This window comes from Sphaeramia orbicularis, chromosome 13, assembly GCF_902148855.1.
Source record: "Sphaeramia orbicularis chromosome 13, fSphaOr1.1, whole genome shotgun sequence".
Classification (NCBI taxonomy): Eukaryota; Metazoa; Chordata; class Actinopteri; order Kurtiformes; family Apogonidae; genus Sphaeramia; species Sphaeramia orbicularis.
The window spans coordinates 50,133,944-50,158,301 of record NC_043969.1 but is presented as its reverse complement, the minus strand read 5'-3'; the positions used below and the strand labels follow the sequence as shown (position 1 = coordinate 50,158,301).

Genomic DNA, 24,358 nt, shown 5'->3' with positions numbered 1-24,358 from the left:
CGTTTTACGAAACAGTATCTATCCACGGTCACAAATCCAACATGTTATAAAATAAAAAGAGGAGATGAAGGAAAATAAGACGATTCAACCTTTCCACAAACGTTAACTCGACCCTGTGTCCAAACCAAAGTAAATGAATGAATCTTCTCACCGTGTGTCTGGACAAACCCAGCCTTCAGGACTCAGAGCTGAAGAGCATCAGGAGGACAATCATCAGATGTTGTTGTTGGTCCGTCTCCTCTGTCCACGTGAACAGAGGACACGCTGGCTTTAATCCTCTCCGTCTGACCTGCCATTGGCTGCAGAGATGAAGTCCAAGGCCTCGTCAGGTCGCCCCAGGATCTGCAGACAAAATGCTCATCATTAAGGATCAGGCCCAAGACTCATGAAACTCACCAATGGTCAAAATACTAATGTACATCTGACCCAAGAAAAGGGACCAAACACTGACCTCCACCCCTGATTTCCACCAGGACCACCTGCCCTTTAACTCTACAGATAAGCCGCCCAGCGATAGACTCTACACCACAGGTGTCAAACATGCGGCCCGTGGGCCAAAACCAGCCCTCTGAAGGTTCCAGTCCGGCCCACGGCATGATTTCACAAAGAGCAAAAATCATACTAAAGATATGAACAGTCAAGGGTGTTGAACTCATATTAGTTCAGGAGTCCCATTCAGCCAAATGTGATCTAAAGTAAAATAATAACATAAGAACCCTTTAATACTAAAATGTGAACAACCTGAAAATTAAGTGCATTTCAAAAATATTCTGTCTGTCACTAAATGTTTTGTGCATTTGTAGGTCTGATCTGTAAGTTAAACTGACACACCATAGCCTATTGTAGAAATTACTATTTTAGTTCCAAATTCCAAACTTCCAATTTTTAATAATATTCTGCCTGTTACCAAATGTTTGTGTAACATTGTGTGTAATGCTTATGTACAAATGGCATAAATTGAGGCATGATATTAAAATTGCTCTTATTTTTCTGAGGAAATTAAAAGTTTTTCTGGTTATTCACATCTTTTTTATGAAAGGATAGTTTGTGAATGTAAATATTTTCAGAATTTAATATTTTTATTGCACTTAAATCAAAGAGAAAAACTTGGAGTTGTCACTATGTGTAGATTATTATGCTATTATTTTAATAGTTTGAGACTGAAATGGGCTGAAAGTGGCCCCTGAACTAAAATCAGTTTGATTCCCCTGGTCTGCATCATCAGTGTGGCTGGAGTTGTTGATCTGTCCAGGCTGTTCTCCTTCTCCATGCACCGTGGACGAAGGTGACGTTGTCCTAGAACCTTCTTCTCCTGTCCTGGTTCTGTCACTTTCATCTCTACCAGAAGCTCCGTCCATGGGTCGGACATTACAGTTAAAAACAGTTGGACAGAGTCACAAAGTGTGGCACCAACGTTCACTTGGAGACAGCGAAGGGTCAAAGGTCAAAGGTGAAGGTCACCGTGGTTTCTGTCCATTCATATTAGTGTCACATCGAAGAAACACCGGGAGAAAACTGGACACAAACTTTCACTTTGACCCAGGGATGAACTGAGGAGATTCTGGGGTCAAAGGTCAAGGTCATTGGGACTGAAAACATATTTTTGCTCTTAACTGCTACTAAAGAAGAGAACCGCATGGATGGATTATGTTTTGAGGACAGAAGATGATTGAAGGGACGGTTCCTGGTGCTTGAGTTTTAGTTTGGACTGGAACCTCCTACACAGGGAACCTCTTAAAGCTGCTGACGACGACATTTTTTCTTACTGTCCTGTTGTAACTACATGTGACATGGACCAGATGTTTGTGCTCATTTATGCTCTACGTTGAAGACGCAGACGGATACTGACGCAACGTTCTGTCCGTCCTCTGCGTACGTTCGTATGTAATTGCGTCCTTTTTCTGGGAGTTTGTGGATGCAAACCCAGACAGAGAATACGGAGCAGTACCACCAGGAACCGAGGAGGCAGGGTTGAGATTTGAAGAGAATAATTTACATAAATAGTGGAACTTTTCAAAGAGCAACTGTGTGAGTTCGTGAAAAACTACCGACATACTTGTGACAATTACCCTTCCGAATATTAACATTAGCAAAACCTCCTCTGTAGTCGCCATGTTTGGTATTATTGACTTACTTCTTCTTCTCCAAAAACTTTCCTCCTCTTTGTGGTGTTCAGCCAGTATGTTAATTAAGAGCAGTGCCCTCTGGTGGATTGATTGAGAAACGCTCATTCCAACGTAATGGACGCATGGAAGTATGAAGGCAGTGACGCATGACAATGTTAGAAACTGATACACTTATTTACGTACGTAAAGCGAGCATAAACGAGCTTTAAGTGAAATTCATTCTTTTTTTTTTTTTTTTAAACACACTTTTTTTTTTTTTTTTATTGTTAATTCATTCCTATACATTTTTTATTTAATCATTTCATGCAGGGTGTTTTTTTGGAAGAGGGATCAGGTTTTTTCTGTTTGAATTTCTGATCTTCTCATCTTTGCTGTTCGACCTGATTTGACGATCTCTATCCTCTCCATTCCCAACAGATCCAATCACTATTAGAGTTTCTACAATAATAATAGATTATTAATGAACTCTGTGCTACTACAGGGTTATTTCCATTCATTTGTTAATTATGTTTTGTTTCCTTCACTTCAGGTTTTCTGTGTTCATTCTTACAGTTCTGTCATTTGTCCAACTTTTCTAAAGTTTGTCTCAGGGCCTTTATTCCTTGGAGGTGTAGGAGGTTCCACACCTTTATTTAATTGAAATCGTCAACATGGACGTTATACTTTGTTAGAAAGCTTAAATTCTCCGCAGTTGAGTCGCCAAGATTATTTTCCAGTATTCCTGAGCATCAAAACATAATTAGTGAAAGAATCACCTGGACAGTGGGACTTCCACTGGTGTCATGAGGTCACATGACCGGTTCATTCCATCATTGTGTTCCTGTAAAAAAACAAACAACAAAAACCCAAAAACAATGGAAACCAAAATATCTTCGTTAAATTTATCCTGATGTTGAGGTTGCATTTGTGAACTGAGGATCATTGATTAATTTTGTTCTTGTGGTTCTTCAGGTATGAGCTTTGGAACTCGTCAGTTAGGCATGTACTTTATTTTATTTCATGTATTTTCACTCTTTGTCTTTTTCTGACTCTGACCTTGTGGTTTTTGTGCCTAAACCAAACTAAATCGTTACCATGGCCTCGTCTGGACGTCTATCGGACCATCCTGTAGGTTCTGACCCAGAGTCAGTTTATGACGATATCAGAATGTTGTCCATCCACATTTTTACTAAGTATTACAGTTATTATAGTTAATTAAACTAAATAATAGGAGACAAATGATCTTGTAAAACACAAAATATGAAGAATTTCTGAAATTTAACTCAGATTGTTCTGTCTTTTAAGTTGACTGATGAAATGAAAATGTTCTGACTATTTTTTTTATGAAGGTAAATATGTGTTTGTTCATGTTAATGTTTATGTTTATGTTTATGCATTTGGCAGACGCTTTTTTCCAAAGCGACTTACAGGGGAAAACCAATTAAATCACTCAATCAATCAAATGTTATTTATATAATGCCAGATCACAAAAAAGTTCTCTCATGACACTTTATATATAGAGTTGGTCAAAAACCAGACTCTAAGCCAACTTACAGAAACCCAACAGAATGTTAGTAGTTGATGTTTTGTTGCGTTGTTTTTAACGGGTTAAATATCTTTTGAGTCAAATGGGGTGTTTTTGTTGCAGTACCACGCCTGGCCACTGGTGGCGTTGGAGTCAAGTCTGAGCACAGGTTTGGACTTACCCTGGACCTCATGTCACCATGAGGCTTTAGTAAAGTCTGGACTGGTATCAGTATCTGTAACTCTGTATGGGAGATCTGGACCAAGGTTCTCCACAGTGATCCAGACCCACGTGGGTCTATCAGGTCTAGGTGAATGTTGGTTCTGAATTCAGTCTGGGGGTTCTCCACAGTAATCCAGACCCATGTGGTTCTATCAGGTCTAGGTGAATTCTGGTTCTGGATGTGGTCTGGGGGTTCTCCACAGTAATCCAGACCCATGTGTTCTATCAGGTCTAGGTGAATTCTGGTTCTGGATGCGGTCTGGGGGTTCTCCACAATAATCCAGAACAATGTGGTTTTATCAGGTCTAGGTAAATTCTGGTTCTGGATGCAGTCTGGGGGTTTTCTACAGCAAACCAGACCCACACGGTTCTATCGGGTCCTGGATGCTGCTTTTGGACCAAAGCCTGGTCACATGTTCACCTGGTTCCGATCACTGTTGTGTCTTTACTTTCATTCATTCTTCATCGTAAATGGCTCCTGAACATAATGAATGGATGAATATTTACACATGAATGAAGTGAAACATTCAGTTCATGGCTTCACGTCCTTTATCTGGTGTTTCTTCTACATCTACATCATGTCACACATTAAAGTTTTAAGCTGTTGTTTTTTGTTCGGTGTCGATGTGAACACTTCTGCCGTTCCCTGTGGATCGTCCATTCGACACCGTGGGTCGTCTTGTGTTTTCGTTGACTCGTGGTTTCGTCACGTCTCCAGTTTGTCACTAATGAGTCTCTGTGGATCTGCGGACACTCGGACACTCGGGAGGATCCAGGACGCTCCGCCACCCGACCAATCAGCAAGAGGACGCTCTGCCATCGCCGTGGTTACAGCTGAAAACAGACCGTCAGGTGTGGGTCCTCTGTGGAGACCAGACAACAGTTACATCATGACTTTACTGAAGTTGATATTGTGTTTTCATAGCGTCTCATCCCGACTCCTGATGCGTTCTCTAGTTTTCAGGAACGTTCATGTCTGTTCTTCTGTATGATTCTACTCAGCCCTTCTCCACCAACATGCAACCATGAGGTTTGTGTTTCATCAACCTGAGGTTGAACTGAAGCATCCAGAACCTGGAAATGGATCGATCTGAGACACTGGATTAAGCAGGATACAGATTAGAAGAAAAACATAGAAACTGACATGGGAATAAATAATAAGACTAAAAATAACAAAGCAATTTCACACTGAAAATAGAATCACTTCAATGAAATTAAGCAGTGGAAAAATGACATCCTTCAAGTAAACCTGTGACAGCTCAAACAAATAGAGGCCTGGAACCTGTTCCAACTCAATATAAAGACCATGGCCCAGACCAGGACCATGACCATGGCCCAGACCAGAACCATGACCATGGCCCAGACCAGGACCATGGTCCCTCATGAAGCTGAGACTGACCACATCCAACAGTTTCTCCCAACCTTAGCTCACACTCTTCCCCCACCATGGAGGTCACGTTCCATGTTCCCAGAACCTTCAGTTGTCACCCTGAGTGGTCTGGTGGACTTTGTCTGGGTCACTAGGTACACCACGTTCCAGGACCGGGCCCTGGTCTTGTTCTGTTGGAGGTATCTGGTCGGGGTGTAATGGTGCACTTGTTTGTACTGAACCGTTTGGGTTCGGGGCCTTCGATACGATACAGAGGTGTACCGAACGAACACATGTAGCCTATGTGAAGAACGTAAACACTGGGAAACAGGGTGGACATGAGCAGAACCCATGTGCAGGGTTTCCCTCCAAATACAGGCACCGCTGCAAAAAAAAAACACTTTATTCTGAGGCTGGGGCGCCAGTATGGGGGGTGGGGGGGGTGGGGGGGGTGGGGGGGGGGTGGGGGTAGACAACAGAGGCACAGAAGCCAGGTCGGACATTCAAAGCTGTTAAGTTTCAGTTTTGGTTTTCAGTAGTTACAGACCGCACCCCCCACACACACACCCCACCCTGTTCTCCTTCCCTGTACTGAAAACATACTGAACTGAAGTGTTTCTGTACGGTTCCACCCCAAGTATCTGAGTTTCTGCTCTCACAGAGATTGTTGCTGTGGTTGACCTTAGTGTGGTCTGGTCTCTCAAACCCCCCTACCACGATAAGAGGGTTACTCAAAGGGGTGGAAGAAAGTCTGTCTGGTTACCCCGCCCCCCAAAGGAGAGCCAGGGGATATTGTTTGTGGTTTGGTTTTTTTCTTTGTTTGTTTACACTTTAGCAGCAAAACTTGTGGTTGAATTCATATCAAATTGGGTTTGTAGATGACCAGTGACCCAGAAGAGTGATTACATTTTGGGAAAAATAGGTCAAAGTAGGGCTGCTCAATTATAGAAAAAAAAAAAAATCACGATTATTTTAGCAATAATTGAAATCACGATTATTAAAAACAATTATTTGTTAACCTTAAAGTTGTTTATTTTTTTCATGCAAAACAATGTAAAATATACTCTTTCAACATAAATAAAGCTTTTAACCATTAAAACAAAGTATGTTCACTTTTGTACGAGACAAAAAAATCTTTGAATGTAAATAAGTGTACTGTAAATTCAAGTATGTTTCCTTTTGTAAACAAATAGTGCACTGGAATTAAACTGCTATAGACTTGCCATAGAACTGTAGCAATAAAAAAAAAAAAAAAAACTCACGTAAAGTGCAAATTATAAATCCAAGTATGTTCAATGTAGTATGAAACAGTAAATTCAGTGGCGTGCTGTGAGGTTTCAGTTCAGGCCTTCTGTATACATCAGCCATCTAGTATACGTACGTTAGGGTTATACGGGTTAGGGTTAGGTTAATACAGGAGTTGCAGCGTAAATAGATTTGGAGACTGAAGATTGTATTGCGGACAAAGTTGTTTTTAAGTGTTTTAGTTTTTCATAAGATTATGATAACGGTGGCGGTGGTTCAACTTTAGATGGTTACAAAGGTTTGTTGTGTTAGTGGTCGGTGCGGACACAACTACGAAACACTTTTTGCACGTGACGTTTTTGCTCTTCGTCTTTTTCATCAAACCCAAAGTGATTCCATACAATTGAATTGGACTTGCCTTTTTTGTTTACCAAGCACTTCTGCTGGGATTCTCCTGCCGTTTTTCCAGACTGCTAGGTACAGCTTTCCTCTTGGGGTGGACCTGCCGGCTAGCAGGCAGCAGTAGCTTAGAGGGGGGCGGGGCACAGCAGCTCACGGGAGCTTGCGTGCGTGTGAATTAAAACAACTCAAAATTAATAATCGTTTTTTCTCGATTACATAATTTTTGTAATCGTTGCGTGTAATAATCGAAATCGTAATTGAACTTTGATTAATTGCACAGCCCTAGGTCAAAGTTCAATTTTTTAAAATAAATTTTAAACACCCCCCCCCCCATTAATTATAATGACAGACATGTGTCTATGCTAACATCAACACATGCCTAGACATGATGACATCAGCTGGATCGATGCCAAAATAAAGTAGAGTACCTGTAGGGGGCGGGGTTTGTTGTGCCTGGAACTACTTGTCTCAAAGTTAAGTTCATTATGTAACTTTAACCACTTTCTGAGTCTAGTTTAGACCAGCTCTTTATGCAAAGGGTCATGACATAACTTTTGTTATGATTTGGCACTTTATAAATAACATTGATTGATTGATGACTGATAGGTTAATTGGTTAATCTAAATTGCCCATAGGTGTGAATGTGTGGTTGTTTGTCTCTATATGTTCAGCCCTGCGATGAACTGGCGAAATGTCCAGGGTGAACCCCGCCTTCGTCCCTATGTAGCTGGGATAGGCTCCAAGCGACCCCCATGACCCGAGTGAGGATAAAGCAGGTTCAGAAAATGAATGAATGATTGATTGATTTCCATCAAACTAAAACGAATGAAACACTTGTCTTTGGGGACACCTGTGTCCTGGTCTCTAGGACATGTGGACTCCCATCCTGATTGGATGGCGGTCATGAGGTCAGTGTGGTGCAGGAGGCGTGTCCTGAGTCAAAGGGTTCAAATAAACATGGAGCAGAGGTTGAGTTCAGGTGGTGGGGGGTGGTCTATGTTCAGTAATGACACTGTTCAGGTTCATTCATGCTGTTTGATGCTCAGGCAGGTTTTGGACGATGCCGCAGGTCTATTTTTGAACATGATGTGATGAGTTTTTACATATTTAACCTGTGATCTGAGTCGTGACCAGAAGACGATGATGAACTCGACACATTATACTTATTTCACACTTGCTGCTTACTTTGACATCGGGCTGTTGAAATATCTGTTTTTCGTAATTGTGATGATCTTTTATGCTCTGACTGTCGCTGCTAATGTTCTGCTGATTGTGGTTATCTGTGTGAACAGAAGCTTACATGAACCCATGTCCCTGTTCATGTGCAGTCTGTTTATTAGTGAGCTGTATGGATGCACTATGTTGTTCCCAATGATCATGGTCCAGCTCCTCAGAGACGTTCACACTATTGCCACCTCGCTTTGTTTCCTGCAGATTTACAGCGTTCACTCTTATTCAACTATTGAGTATTTAACCCTGACCGTCATGTCATATGACCGATACCTGGCCATCTGTCATCCTTTGCAGTATCACACACTTATGACCAACAACAGGATCGCCACGTTAATCGCTGTACCGTGGTTTTACGGTTTTCTTATAGTTCTTATCACGATTTCTGTGAGTTCGTCTTTACAGCTGTGTGGAAACATCATTCACAAAGTCTACTGTGATAATTACTCTGTTGTGAAGTTGGCCTGTTCCAACACTTCTGCATTTAACATTTATGGACTCTTCATCAGTTTTGCCACCATAGGAATTCCATGTCTTATATTCATCTACACCTACATGAGGATCCTTAAAGTGTGTTTTTCTGGATCTAAACAGACCAGACATAAAGCGGTCACCACCTGTACACCTCACCTGGCTTCAGTCATTAACTTCGGCATCGGAGGCGGCTTCGAGTTAATACAGAGCAGGTTTAATATGAACCACGTCCCCAACATACTGAGAATATTACTGTCGCTATATTTTTTCGTCATTCAGCCATTCTTTAACCCTTTAATGTACGGGTTGAAAATCTCCAAAATCAGAATCCTGTGTAAGAGTTTACTGTTCGCTAAAATGTAAAACCAGCAGCGTCATGTTCGCTTTCGTTGTGTGTCTTCCAGTCCGTAGATCAACAGCGTCATCAAGTGTTTACTGATGTTCGTTGTGTCTGCTGCCTGCATTTGTTCATTATATTGTTTCTGGTTGAGGTTTTCTGTTCTGCGTCTCTGAAATGATAATAAACATGTGAACTGACTTGCAGATTGTCTGAGGTCTGACTTTAAATTCTATTAAAATGGACTAAATTTATCCACAGTTACAATAAACGGTTGATTCATCCTGAGCATAAATGCATCTCCTATGACGGTGTGTCACCTTTTACCACAAACATAACAATGTCACAAGGACACTGGAACCAGTAACATCAGTTTTATTCTGTCACTTTATTTATATATTTGACAACATTTACACTGTTTGTCTGATACCGTTCAGTGTCTAAAGTCTCTGCTCATTTTCCTTCATTCAGACCAATTAGCAAAATACTATCATAATTATGTATAAATCATGACAACTCTACATTTGTTTGTTTGTTTTAGTGTAAAAAAGTAAAATTACATGAAAATATTTACATTTACAAACTCTCCTTTTACAAAAAAATGTAACGTGAACAAATACGAACAACCTGAAATATCTGAAGAGAATTAAGTGTAATTTTTAACACCATTCTGTCTGTTATTAAATGTTTTACGTTATTTGTAGATCCACTGTGATTTGTATGTTATCATGTACATGTGGAAATGATAAGCTGAGGCAGAATATGGTTAAATTTACACTTATTTTTCTTAAGGATTTCAGGTTGTTTAGGTTGATTTTTTTTTTGTGAAAGTATAGTTAGTAAATGTAAATGTTCTCATAATTAAATTAAACTTTTTTTTACTCTAAAACGGAGAGAAACGTTGGAGTTGACATTATTTCTAGGTTGTTATATTACTGTTTTATGGGTCGAGCCCTCTTGAGTCCAGTCCAGATTTGGGGTAAAGTGACCACGATGTTTGTTCAGTATGTTTTTTAACACTGCTTCTAGATTGAGGGAGATTTGTTTTGGCTGTTTTTAAATGTTTTATTGAGTCAGAAAGTAAAGAGTTAACGCTGTAAATATACGGTAAACCAGAAATGTATAAAATATACGCACAGGCAGATTTTATTCAGATGAAATTCAACCACTTTGACTGTACATATTTGGTAAATGTATCATCTGTTTAGTGTTTGATTATTGAAACCAAAAGTAAAACATTATGATTACAAACCACAAGAACTGAAGTAAGTCACAGATAAGTGGAAGAAAATAAGACCAACAATCCAAATAATATAAGCTGTAATGGACATAATGATGGGCAGTTTGACCTCATGCTTTTCGATGGAGGAAATAAAAATAAAGGTCAAAAACTCCCCCAGAGTAATAATGTTCCTTAGAACCACAACTCTGTGTTAATATAAGGCCTATAAATCATGAACAAATCACAGTTCGTTTATGAGATCAGCATCAAGACAAAACATAAACGCGTTCTTTGGGAAATGTTCGATGAAGGAAACAGCAGAGATGGATGATAGTTTTCAGTAAAAGCTGAGATGAACTCAAAGGTTAACGACAGAAACACTTAAAAACACACTGAGGGTCGGATCTACTAAAGGTTTACAAGTATAAAAACGTGCAAACTCATTTCACACACAAAAAAATCTACAAACTGATTTACTATCAGTGTACACTAAGGGTTGTGTCCTTCAAAGGTGTAAAATAGTGCATCCAGTTAGTACATTTACCACAATAAATATGTATGTTTACATGTAAATGTGTGTGTGCTGGGAGGAGAAAATGTAAGTACGTTTTATTTACAGAGCACTTTTCACAGACACGGCGTCACAAAGTGTTTTACAGTGCAGATAGAGTTAAAAGCAATTAAAAAGACAGAATAATATACAGTTTTAAAATACAATTAAAATACAGTTAGAATGCAACAAATACATGAAGTGCAGTCAGTTTGTAGCAGCCCTGAGTCAGTTGGATTTAAAATGTCTGCGTCAACAATAGAGTCTTCAGCTGTTTTTTAAAAATCTGAACAGAGTCCAAAATGTAAATATGTTAATTCAGCACACGCAAAGTGATTTATCAAACCCAAAAGCAATTTTACTGATAGAAACTGTTTCTATATTTAACACGTCTCAGAGGGAGGAGCAAACGGTGTGGACGAGTAATTACACACACGGGAGACATCAGAATAATGAAACAAGATGCACAGAACGCATTTTTCACCCTCATGTGAACATTTGTGGAATGATGGAAGAAAAAATAATTAAAATGTATGCCCCCCCAGCCCCCCCCCACACACCATTTTACATGACAGTTGTGATTGAAAATACACACCGGCATTAGGCTACAGTGTGACCAGTGTGCCTGACAGTCATTCAATCCAACCCCCCCCAAACACACACACACACACACACACACACAGAGGCCACTTGGCTTTTATAATATAGATTGTACCGATATTCTACCTGTTACTAAATGTTGTGCAGGGGTTTCAATAATTTTCAGAGTAGACGGTTATTTGTTAAAAGTAGGTGGCTCTTCCCAGATGGCAGGGGTCCGGGGGCCACCAAGGCCCTGGTAGGGGGTATACGGGGGGGGAAGCCCCCTGTACGCTGAAGCCTCCCTATGCCACATTCAAGCACAAGGACTGTTTTCCATTCCTCATTTGACCTAATTTTATGACCACTTTTAAAGCTGAACAGAGCACTGTGTCTGTATGGCAAAAGGCAAAATGTAGACCCCATAACAGGTAAAGACTTAAAAAAGAGTGACCATGCACCAAACTACATCTAGTGATCTCCATTTACATTGTTCTTTGTTCATGTATTATTCATATATATTTGTACATTTCATATTTGTCGAAGGTCAAATCAACTGTAAATGATAGTCGTTTGATAAAAAGACACATGCTCCTCGATCTTGTATAAATCTGATGGTCAAAGTAATTCAGACTGGGAGATCTGATCACCAAATGGGCCCTGGAAGATTGGAGAGAAATCTGTTGCAACTGAAAATGTACAAATATGCTGATAACTACTGCTCCAGATATATAGGTATAATAAGGGATACTAGCTGGTTTTGGATTTTTGCCAGTCCAAGTATAAATTTGCAATAAAGTTTCCTGAATCTGGTTTGTTCTGTTTAAATGTGAATGTTTCATATTCTGTTTCCAACCGCCGTCATTCATTATGTATTTTGGGAAATGTGTTTACATAGAAACTATTAGTTTACATCTTACAAAGATCTGTTATAATTTACAGAATCCATATTTTGCTTTTTGGCATTTGAAGCTACAGACATACATGAAGCACATGAGATCTTTGTGAGACTACAGTATATTACATGACCATCAGTGTAGATGGGAGAATTTATTCTTTCTTTTTTTTTCCCCATTCTCCTCGTGCGAGATTGCGTCTATGAAGGTGAAGGATCTCTGCCCCCGCTCGTGCGCAAGGCACTAATTTTAGTCGAACGACAGATATATTCTGAGGCAAATGAAAACTACAATTATAAAGCCAATGGATCATATATAGGACACACACTGACAACATTCATTTCAAATAACATGGTTAGAAATAATAGAATTGTTTGTTTTTCAAATGTTGTAAAACTACAGTGCGGCGTGATATCGGTGACATGGTGATGTAAATGTACACAAACAATAGCACATGCCACACGGTTTATGCATGTGTTGGGTAAATGACGTCAAGATGCATGTGCTCAGCCATACAAGAAAAAATCACAAACGGACAAATCTGGCGATCTAGGGGGCCAGGGAACGTTACCGAATCTTGAGATCACACAGTTACCGAACAATTCTCGCAAAGCCGCCAATGGTTACTATGGTCACCCTGTACTTGTACAGGGTGACCATAAAAACCACCCAAAAAAACATGAATTTTTGAAGTGCGTATTGGCAGACATGAGCAAGCGGCAGCACTGCGAGACAGTGACCTTGAGCAAGTAAACACACCCCCATTTTAGTAACCACTGGTGGCTGTGCGAGAATTGTTCGGTAACCGTGTGATCTCAAGATTCGGTAACGTTCTCTGGCCCCCTAGATCGCCAGATTTGTCCATTTGTGATTTTTTCTTGTGGTGCTATCTCAAGAGTAAAGTGTACACGACTCGACCAAGAACTGTGGATGAGTTAAAACAGAGAATTCAGGATGAAATTCACAGTATCCCAGCTGAGATGTTGCAGCGGTCAATGAGGAATCTCAACAGCAGATTTCCAGAATGCATTCGTACAGGAGGACGCCATCTACAGGAAGTAATTTTTAAAAAACAAAAATTCCATCATTGTTTCTTAAATGGCATGGTTTAAGGTTTCAGTTACTATGAATAAAATATTTTACTTCCATCACTCTTGGTTTTATTGGATTGTTAAAAAGTTCCCGTTTTTTTGTGTCACCCTGTATTATTGGATTGATGTGCATCCAGACCACAGGACTGGAACATAGAACAGAACCTGAACAACCTCACACATTCAACTGGGGACTGATTCACATAGAACAGACGCTGATGGACAGGGGCACTGGAACTATTTTCTTTTTCTTGTACTGTCACGTGAAACTCTTGTAGAAAAAAAAAAGAATGAAACCTGTTTCCTCTTTGTAGCAATAACTGATAATAAGAAATGAAAACAAAACATTTTCAGCATCTGAAACTTTATTTGTACATTCATGAAATAGTAAAAACTCAAAAGATTTACTGATGATTTGGGCTGGTTTGGGTATAAAATCATTAAAGGGTCTATATATAAACTCTGTTTTTGCTTCTTTCCAACAACTAATTGAAAAGTTTTCACTCCCAAATGATCATTTTTTTAGATATCTCCAAGCTCGTAATTTTGTTCGTACTTTGTTCCCAGGTTTTCCTGCCCTTTCTAATGATTCAGATTTAGATATCTTTTTGGAGCCTCTGTCGTCTCTGAAAGGAGCAATTTTTGTCATCCATTCTAAAATTCATAATCTTCGATCAGGCTCCTCTAGTGCCCTTAAAAATATTTGGGAGGTAGATTTGGGAGAGACAATTTCAGATGGTATGTGGGACGAGATCCTAAGAAGGGTGCACAGGTCATCAGTTTGTGCTAAACATGGGTTCACTCAATGTAGGATTTTGCATCGTGCTCATTACACCAAAGCTCGGCTGGCAAAAATCTATGGTACAGTGTCTCCTTTATGTGATAGATGTCAACAGGCTACAGCTGATTACACTCATATGTTCTGGGGTTGCTCATCTTTAAATAAATTCTGGTCGGAAATTTTTTGATGTTTTGTCAATGGTAACAAGAAAGAAAATTGTTCCTAATGTTTTTACTGTTTTGTTTGGTGTTGTACCTACTCCGTTTAAATTTACCTCTGCTAACAAAGACATGATTGCATTTACATCTTTATTGGCCAGGAGGTTTATATTGTTAAAGTGGAAATCCTCATCTCCTCCAACCTTCTCAGAATGGATCAAGGACATTAGCTGGAGCCTCCAACACTTTTGAAAAGACATGGACTCCTTTTCTGACCTATGTGAACAGTGCAATCTGTCATGTTTCTCTTGACTGAGTATCTTGATGTACTTTTTTTTTTTTTTCTCTCTCTTTTTTTCCGTGTAATATTTAAAGTGGAAATTTTGTACTTCCATTTTGCATCTTATTTACTGTTTATTTATTTGTTTATTTTTATTTTTCCTGTGATTTGAGGGGACGTGTGCCAGGGGAGGGAGGGATTTGTTCCGCTTGTTGTTTGTCTGTAATAGACTTATGTATCATATGTCGGAACTATGTTCTTTTTTTTTTTTTATGTAAAAAAAAATAACAAAAACCAATAAACAGATTGTTTAAAAAAAAAAAAAAAAAGATTTACAGATATACATATAGTACATGAGTTAAATATATTTACAGATACATGTGTAAAACTACTGCTGTTCTACATCTGAGCAAAAAGCAACTTTCTACAACAGCTTCTGATATTTGAGATGTTCAGACCGTACATTAAAGGGTTAAACAGTGGTTGAATTATTAGAAAATACAATGATATAAATACTCTCAATATGTCGGGAACATGGTTCATGTTAAACCTGCTGGTTATTATTTCAAAACAACACCCAAAACTAAAGTTTATGAGTGAAGCCAGGTGAGGTGTACAGGTACTGACAGCTTTATGTCTGGTCTGTTTAGATCCAGAAAAACACACTTTAAGGATCCTCATGTAGGTGTAGAGGATTAAAACCAAAGGTAAGAAAATTGCATTAAAAGTACCAATAAGTCCATAAATATTAACTGCCGTAGTGTCAGAACAGGCCAACTTAACAACTGGATAATTATCACAGTAGACTTTGTTAATGTTGTTCCCACACAGATGTAAAGATGAAGTTATAGAAATCAGGACAGAAACATATAGAAAACCATAAAACCAGGGTGCAGTAACCATGACAGAAATCCTGTTTCTGGTCATATGTGTGTTATATTGTAGAGGATGACAGATGGCAAAGTATCGGTCAAATGACATGACAGTTAAGGTCAAAAATTCAACAACTGCATAAAAGTGTAAACAGTAAATCTGCAGGAAACAAAGTGAAACAGAAACAGTGTGAATGTCTGTGAGTATGTGAATGAGTAGAGATGGGAATATCCCTGTACTACCAAACAGTTCATTAACAAACAGACTGCACAGAAAAGGTACATAGGTTCATGTAAGCTTCTGTTCACACAGATAACCACAATCAGCAGAACATTGGACACAAGCATTAGAACATACAACAACAAAACAATCACAAAATATAGATATTTGAGATGCCCGGTGTCAAAGTAAGCAGATAGAATGAAATGTGTCAAATGTGTGGAGTTTCCCATCGTCCTTCTCTTAGTCTGTGAAACAGTCATAACTCAGTTCAATTAGACATAGAATACATCTGGTAGAAAAAGTCCAGCTGTTGGTCTGACTGACATGGAACTAAAGCATCACAACATCAAACACAAAACGTCTGTAGAAAGTTTGCTGAAAAAGCCCAAAGTGTCCACGAATAAAGTTGTAAGAGATGAATGTTGAGTTAGTGTCAGTGTTGGGTGTGACTGAGTGAACAGTGTGTCAGTGTTAAACCTGGACCTGCTGGAGTGGGACTGGGAGTCCAGACCAACTGAACTCAACCTCTGCTTCATGTGGATTTGAACCCTTGGACTCAGGACACGCCTCCTGCACCACACTGACCTCATGACCTCATGGTCTGATGGGATGTCCCAGAGTCCTACACAGCAACACATGACATTATGTACACAACAACAACACAAGGTTTGGTCATAAGGGACAAGTGTTCATTCAGCGCTCATATGAGGACCATAATACTGGAAGGTCCCAGAGTGTGTGTGTGTGTCTGCGTGGTTCTGAGGAATTTACGTTTTTACGTTTTTAACTACACACAAGTTGTGTGATGAGGCCTAACAGCACTACGTTACACAAAAGTCTGAAACAGAAGAACAGAGTGAGATAAGTCAACAATATTACAGCAGACTATTGGTGAGAAGTTGAGCAACACAATGAAATAAGTGGTTAGCCAACAGGCATTGAGTCATGAGCATGGATGACACAGTCTCCTTTATTTTTTTTTCGCACCATGTATGCTTCCAAACCCCACATCTTTACTGATTAAGAAACTACATTTGACCGATACTTTGCCATCTGTCATCCTCTACAATATAACACACATATGACCAGAAACAGGATTTCTGTCATGGTTACTGCACCCTGGTTTTATGGTTTTCTATATGTTTCTGTCCTGATTTCTATAACTTCATCTTTACATCTGTGTGGAAACATTATTAACAAAGTCTACTGTGACAATTATCCAGTTGTTAAGTTGGCCTGTTCTGACACTACGGCAGTTAATATTTATGGACTTAGTTTCTGTTTGATCACTGTTTCATTTCCAACTTTTTTAATCCTCTACACCTACATGAGGATCCTTAAAGTGTGTTTTTCTGGATCTAAACAGACCAGACATAAAGCTGTCAGTACCTGTACACCTCACCTGGCTTCACTCATAAACTTTAGTTTTGGGTGTTGTTTTGAAGTAATAACCAGCAGGTTTAATATAAACCATGTTCCCCACGTACTGAGAATATTTATATCATTGTATTTTCTAATAATTCAACCACTGTTTAACCCTTTAATGTACGGTCTGAACATCTCACATATCAGAAGCTGTTGTAGAAAGTTGCTTTTTGCTCAGATGTAGAACAGCAGTAGTTTCACACATGTGTATCTGTAAATATATTTAACTCATGTACTATATGTATATCTGTAAATCTTTTGAGTTTTTACTATTTCATGAATGTACAAATAAAGTTTCAGATGCTGAAAATGTTTTGTTTTCATTTCTTATTATCAGTTATTGCTACAAACAAGAAACAGGTTTCACTCTTTTTTTTCCTACAAGAGTTTCACGTGACAGTACAAGAAAAAGAAAATAGTTCCAGTGTCCCTGTCCGTCAGCGTCTGTTCTATGTGAATCAGTCCCCAGTTGAATGTGTGAGGTTGTTCAGGTTCTGTTCTGTGTTCCAGTCCTGTGGTCTGGATGCACATCAATCCAATAATAGAAGTGGGCGGGACTTTCACTGAAGGAGAACTGGACTCATTCAATCACACAACCTGAAATATCTGAAGAAAAATAAGGGTGTATTCACACCTACTTCATCTGGTCCATTTAGAACCAGAGTTTGTTTCCCTGGAAAGTCCAGACTTTGTTTAGGTGTGAATACAAACATGCGGGGTGTAAAATTAACTTTTTACCTCATCTGCCATTGGCTAGTGACCTCCAACAATTTAACGGCAAAAATTACTTTTCACCGGCCAAATAAAAATGGCATGCCTTATTTGACTTAAAATAATTACCATAGGTTTGTATTATGACCACCATAAGCATCACTGAAAGAATACAGTTATGTACAAATGAAATTAGATTATTGCTATTTTATTAGGTTATATTTCATTTCAGGGTAACTGCTGCATCGTCATGTAATAAAAATATTCAACAGTGCCACCTTTAACACTGACTGAGTCAAATGTCTGTCACAGCTTTAACAGGAACATTCTGTTTAACCTGCAGGAAAAGAGAAAAGAATAAAAAAAACATCATCTGGGACTGAGTCTAAATGAAATGAACTCCACAGACCAGCGACGTTTGTCTAGAATGTTCTATGAATACTAGGGCTGGGTCAAAAAAATCAATTTGATCAATTTTGGATCAATATTATTTAAATTTTGCATTATTGAGTAATTGTGGATAAGATTGATTTTTCACAGCGGCGTCCCTAACCCCGGTACCACCACACTGAGGCGCAGACGGGTCTGTCTTACGGACCCTAAGGGTAGACGGGCATCTCGATCTCGCTCACGCCAGTTCTGGCGCAGGACGGTTGCAGAGGAGGGGTGGGGAAAACCCCTCTGCAGGAGGTCCTCCCAGTCTCAAACTGGAACCTGCACACAGTGTGGAGGAACCGGCCCAGTCAGGGGAGGCTCTCCGAGGCGGGTCGCAGAAGCCGGTCCTTCTCATATACAATTAAAAATTTCCCATCTGCCACTGGCAGGTGTGTGTTTTTATTTGACACACCAAACTCATTTTTTACCTGCTATTGGCAGTTGGCAGGTGTTAATTTTACACCCTGCAAACATGCAAACTCTGATTCGAGTCAAACAAGACCCAGACCACCTAGAAGAGTCCACTTCCAAACGGACTCTGGTCCGGTTCAGTTCTGGTGTGAATAGAACTGTCCTCCAGTCCAAACAAACCAAGGAACCATCAGCCTTTTTGTGCTTGATGGGCCACCGTAGCCTCTGGAAGGAGCCGAGCCTCATGGGTAGTCAGAGCTGATACCAGCAGCAGCCATGAGCCGAGGACAGACGTGGACCAATGAGGACACTGAATGTCTCATGGACATTTGGTCACATGTCCATATTATGAAACCGGCTCTGAATGAGCTGTTCTGGACAGTTCATGTTAGTTTCATCCATTTGTGTCTGTAAAAATAGAATACATGTTCCAAAAACGATAACTGTACGTAGGACCTTCACGTTTGTTTTCATCAACACCTGCCGACTCTGCTTCACCCCACCCCCAACCTTTCTGTCCAATGCCAGCGCAGGTCGTCACATGTACTTCTGTTTACAAAGTTCGGTCCACTAGCAAAAAGTGTAATAAGAATGGGATCTGACCCAAACGAAATAAAGTCTGCGTTCGATCCAAATCAAATAAGCGGACCAAAGGACTGTCCAGGTGTGAATACAGTCTAAGTGAAATTAGAAGAATATTCTGCCTCAGTTTATCATTTACACATGTGCAGTATGTTATACAGATCACAGTGGATCCATAAATACACACAACCAGGGGTTTCAATAACCGCCGGCTGCTGGCGATTTTCGCCGGCTATTTTCATATGTGTCACCAGCTACTTTCTGCTCCGGAGCCCAGATCAGGTCCTTTCAGATTAGAAACCTCCCGCCCGATCGTGAAACAAAATAAATGTGTGTACGTATGGATCGTGGGGCTTTAGTTGCATTACCAGATTACTATTACTAGTGACCCCTGCCGAATATATCGTCATTCGTTCACACGGGGAAATGTCAACCTCCGTACAGGGTCAAAGGTCTATTGAGCTAATGAATGTGACCCTGCAATCCCCTGTGTGGACGACACGGAACTACAGTGGGTTTGACCTTTGCCAGGGCATCCACTGTAAACAAACATGGCTGAGCACATGCATCTTGACGTCATTTACCCAACACATGCATAAACCGTGTGGCATGTGCTATTGTTTGTGTACATTTACATCACCATGTCACCGATATCACGCCGCACTGTAGTTTTACAACATTTGAAAAACAAACAATTCTATTATTTCTAACCATGTTATTTGAAATGAATGTTGTCAGTGTGTGTCCTATATATGATCCATTGGCTTTATAATTGTAGTTTTCATTTGCCTCAGAATATATCTGTCGTTCGACTAAAATTAGTGCCTTGCGCACGAGCGGGGGCAGAGATCCTTCACCTTCATAGACGCAATCTCGCACGAGGAGAATGGGGAAAAAAAAAGAAAGAATAAATTCTCCCATCTACACTGATGGTCATGTAATATCCTGTAGTCTCACAAAGATCTCATGTGCTTCATGTATGTCTGTAGCTTCAAATGCCAAAAAGCAAAATATGGATTCTGTAAATTATAACAGATCTTTGTAAGATGTAAACTAATAGTTTCTATGTAAACACATTTCCCAAAATACATAATGAATGACGGCGGTTGGAAACAGAATATGAAACATTCACATTTAAACAGAACAAACCAGATTCAGGAAACTTTATTGCAAATTTATACTTGGACTGGCAAAAATCCAAAACCAGCTAGTATCCCTTATTATACCTATATATCTGGAGCAGTAGTTATCAGCATATTTGTACATTTTCAGTTGCAACAGATTTCTCTCCAATCTTCCAGGGCCCATTTGGTGATCAGATCTCCCAGTCTGAATTACTTTGACCATCAGATTTATACAAGATCGAGGAGCATGTGTCTTTTTATCAAACGACTATCATTTACAGTTGATTTGACCTTCGACAAATATGAAATGTACAAATATATATGAATAATACATGAACAAAGAACAATGTAAATGGAGATCACTAGATGTAGTTTGGTGCATGGTCACTCTTTTTTAAGTCTTTACCTGTTATGGGGTCTACATTTTGCCTTTTGCCATACAGACACAGTGCTCTGTTCAGCTTTAAAAGTGGTCATAAAATTAGGTCAAATGAGGAATGGAAAACAGTCCTTGTGCTTGAATGTGGCATAGGGAGGCTTCAGCGTACAGGGGGCTTCCCCCCCCGTATACCCCCTACCAGGGCCTTGGTGGCCCCCGGACCCCTGCCATCTGGGAAGAGCCACCTACTTTTAACAAATAACCGTCTACTCTGAAAATTATTGAAACCCCTGCACAACATTTAGTAACAGGTAGAATATCGGTACAATCTATATTATAAAAGCCAAGTGGCCTCTGTGTGTGTGTGTGTGTGTGTGTGTGTGTGTGTGTGTGTGTGTTTGGGGGGGGTTGGATTGAATGACTGTCAGGCACACTGGTCACACTGTAGCCTAATGCCGGTGTGTATTTTCAATCACAACTGTCATGTAAAATGGTGTGTGTGGGGGGGTGGGGGGCTGGGGGGGCATACATTTTAATTATTTTTTCTTCCATCATTCCACAAATGTTCACATGAGGGTGAAAAATGCGTTCTGTGCATCTTGTTTCATTATTCTGATGTCTCCCGTGTGTGTAATTACTCGTCCACACCGTTTGCTCCTCCCTCTGAGACGTGTTAAATATAGAAACAGTTTCTATCAGTAAAATTGCTTTTGGGTTTGATAAATCACTTTGCGTGTGCTGAATTAACATATTTACATTTTGGACTCTGTTCAGATTTTTAAAAAACAGCTGAAGACTCTATTGTTGACGCAGACATTTTAAATCCAACTGACTCAGGGCTGCTACAAACTGACTGCAGTTCATGTATTTGTTGCATTCTAACTGTATTTTAATTGTATTTTAAAACTGTATATTATTCTGTCTTTTTAATTGCTTTTAACTCTATCTGCACTGTAAAACACTTTGTGACGCCGTGTCTGTGAAAAGTGCTCTGTAAATAAAACGTACTTACATTTTCTCCTCCCAGCACACACACATTTACATGTAAACATACATATTTATTGTGGTAAATGTACTAACTGGATGCACTATTTTACACCTTTGAAGGACACAACCCTTAGTGTACACTGATAGTAAATCAGTTTGTAGATTTTTTTGTGTGTGAAATGAGTTTGCACGTTTTTATACTTGTAAACCTTTAGTAGATCCGACCCTCAGTGTGTTTTTAAGTGTTTCTGTCGTTAACTTTTGAGTTCATCTCAGCTTTTACTGAAAACTATCATCCATCTCTGCTGTTTCCTTCATCGAACATTTCCCAAAGAACGCGTTTATGTTTTGTCTTGATGCTGATCTCATAAACGAACTGTGATTTGTTCATGATTTATAGGCCTTATATTAACACAGAGTTGTGGTTCTAAGGAACATTATTACTCTGGGGGAGTTTTTGACCTTTATTTTTATTTCCTCCATCGAAAAGCATGAGGTCAAACTGCCCATCATTATGTCCATTACAGCTTATATTATTTGGATTGTTGGTCTTATTTTCTTCCACTTATCTGTGACTTACTTCAGTTCTTGTGGTTTGTAATCATAATGTTTTACTTTTGGTTTCAATAATCAAACACTAAACAGATGATACATTTACCAAATATGTACAGTCAAAGTGGTTGAATTTCATCTGAATAAAATCTGCCTGTGCGTATATTTTATACATTTCTGGTTTACCGTATATTTACAGCGTTAACTCTTTACTTTCTGACTCAATAAAACATTTAAAAACAGCCAAAACAAATCTCCCTCAATCTAGAAGCAGTGTTAAAAAACATACTGAACAAACATCGTGGTCACTTTACCCCAAATCTGGACTGGACTCAAGAGGGCTCGACCCATAAAACAGTAATATAACAACCTAGAAATAATGTCAACTCCAACGTTTCTCTCCGTTTTAGAGTAAAAAAAAGTTTAATTTAATTATGAGAACATTTACATTTACTAACTATACTTTCACAAAAAAAAAATCAACCTAAACAACCTGAAATCCTTAAGAAAAATAAGTGTAAATTTAACCATATTCTGCCTCAGCTTATCATTTCCACATGTACATGATAACATACAAATCACAGTGGATCTACAAATAACGTAAAACATTTAATAACAGACAGAATGGTGTTAAAAATTACACTTAATTCTCTTCAGATATTTCAGGTTGTTCGTATTTGTTCACGTTACATTTTTTTGTAAAAGGAGAGTTTGTAAATGTAAATATTTTCATGTAATTTTACTTTTTTACACTAAAACAAACAAACAAATGTAGAGTTGTCATGATTTATACATAATTATGATAGTATTTTGCTAATTGGTCTGAATGAAGGAAAATGAGCAGAGACTTTAGACACTGAACGGTATCAGACAAACAGTGTAAATGTTGTCAAATATATAAATAAAGTGACAGAATAAAACTGATGTTACTGGTTCCAGTGTCCTTGTGACATTGTTATGTTTGTGGTAAAAGGTGACACACCGTCATAGGAGATGCATTTATGCTCAGGATGAATCAACCGTTTATTGTAACTGTGGATAAATTTAGTCCATTTTAATAGAATTTAAAGTCAGACCTCCGACAATCTGCAAGTCAGTTCACATGTTTATTATCATTTCAGAGACGCAGAACAGAAAACCTCAACCAGAAACAATATAATGAACAAATGCAGGCAGCAGACACAACGAACATCAGTAAACACTTGATGACGCTGTTGATCTACGGACTGGAAGACACACAACGAAAGCGAACATGACGCTGCTGGTTTTACATTTTAGCGAACAGTAAACTCTTACACAGGATTCTGATTTTGGAGATTTTCAACCCGTACATTAAAGGGTTAAAGAATGGCTGAATGACGAAAAAATATAGCGACAGTAATATTCTCAGTATGTTGGGGACGTGGTTCATATTAAACCTGCTCTGTATTAACTCGAAGCCGCCTCCGATGCCGAAGTTAATGACTGAAGCCAGGTGAGGTGTACAGGTGGTGACCGCTTTATGTCTGGTCTGTTTAGATCCAGAAAAACACACTTTAAGGATCCTCATGTAGGTGTAGATGAATATAAGACATGGAATTCCTATGGTGGCAAAACTGATGAAGAGTCCATAAATGTTAAATGCAGAAGTGTTGGAACAGGCCAACTTCACAACAGAGTAATTATCACAGTAGACTTTGTGAATGATGTTTCCACACAGCTGTAAAGACGAACTCACAGAAATCGTGATAAGAACTATAAGAAAACCGTAAAACCACGGTACAGCGATTAACGTGGCGATCCTGTTGTTGGTCATAAGTGTGTGATACTGCAAAGGATGACAGATGGCCAGGTATCGGTCATATGACATGACGGTCAGGGTTAAATACTCAATAGTTGAATAAGAGTGAACGCTGTAAATCTGCAGGAAACAAAGCGAGGTGGCAATAGTGTGAACGTCTCTGAGGAGCTGGACCATGATCATTGGGAACAACATAGTGCATCCATACAGCTCACTAATAAACAGACTGCACATGAACAGGGACATGGGTTCATGTAAGCTTCTGTTCACACAGATAACCACAATCAGCAGAACATTAGCAGCGACAGTCAGAGCATAAAAGATCATCACAATTACGAAAAACAGATATTTCAACAGCCCGATGTCAAAGTAAGCAGCAAGTGTGAAATAAGTATAATGTGTCGAGTTCAT

At 39.2% G+C, this 24,358-nt stretch overlaps 2 protein-coding genes and 1 pseudogene across 2 annotated transcripts; 1 reads left to right on the top strand and 2 right to left on the bottom strand.

The window, feature by feature from the left end:
- The first annotated feature begins 8,011 nt into the window (after positions 1–8,011).
- Positions 8,012–8,935, top strand: LOC115431199 (olfactory receptor 11A1-like). The gene has a single exon (XM_030151429.1). It carries the CDS (start codon positions 8,012–8,014, stop codon positions 8,933–8,935), a length of 924 nt encoding a protein of 307 aa, XP_030007289.1.
- A 5,914-nt stretch (positions 8,936–14,849) lies between these two features.
- Positions 14,850–16,152, bottom strand: LOC115431758 (olfactory receptor 10A6-like; annotated as a pseudogene).
- A 7,282-nt stretch (positions 16,153–23,434) lies between these two features.
- Positions 23,435–24,358, bottom strand: LOC115431198 (olfactory receptor 11A1-like). Its single transcript, XM_030151428.1, has one exon. The coding sequence runs from the start codon at positions 24,356–24,358 to the stop codon at positions 23,435–23,437; it is 924 nt and encodes a 307-aa protein (XP_030007288.1).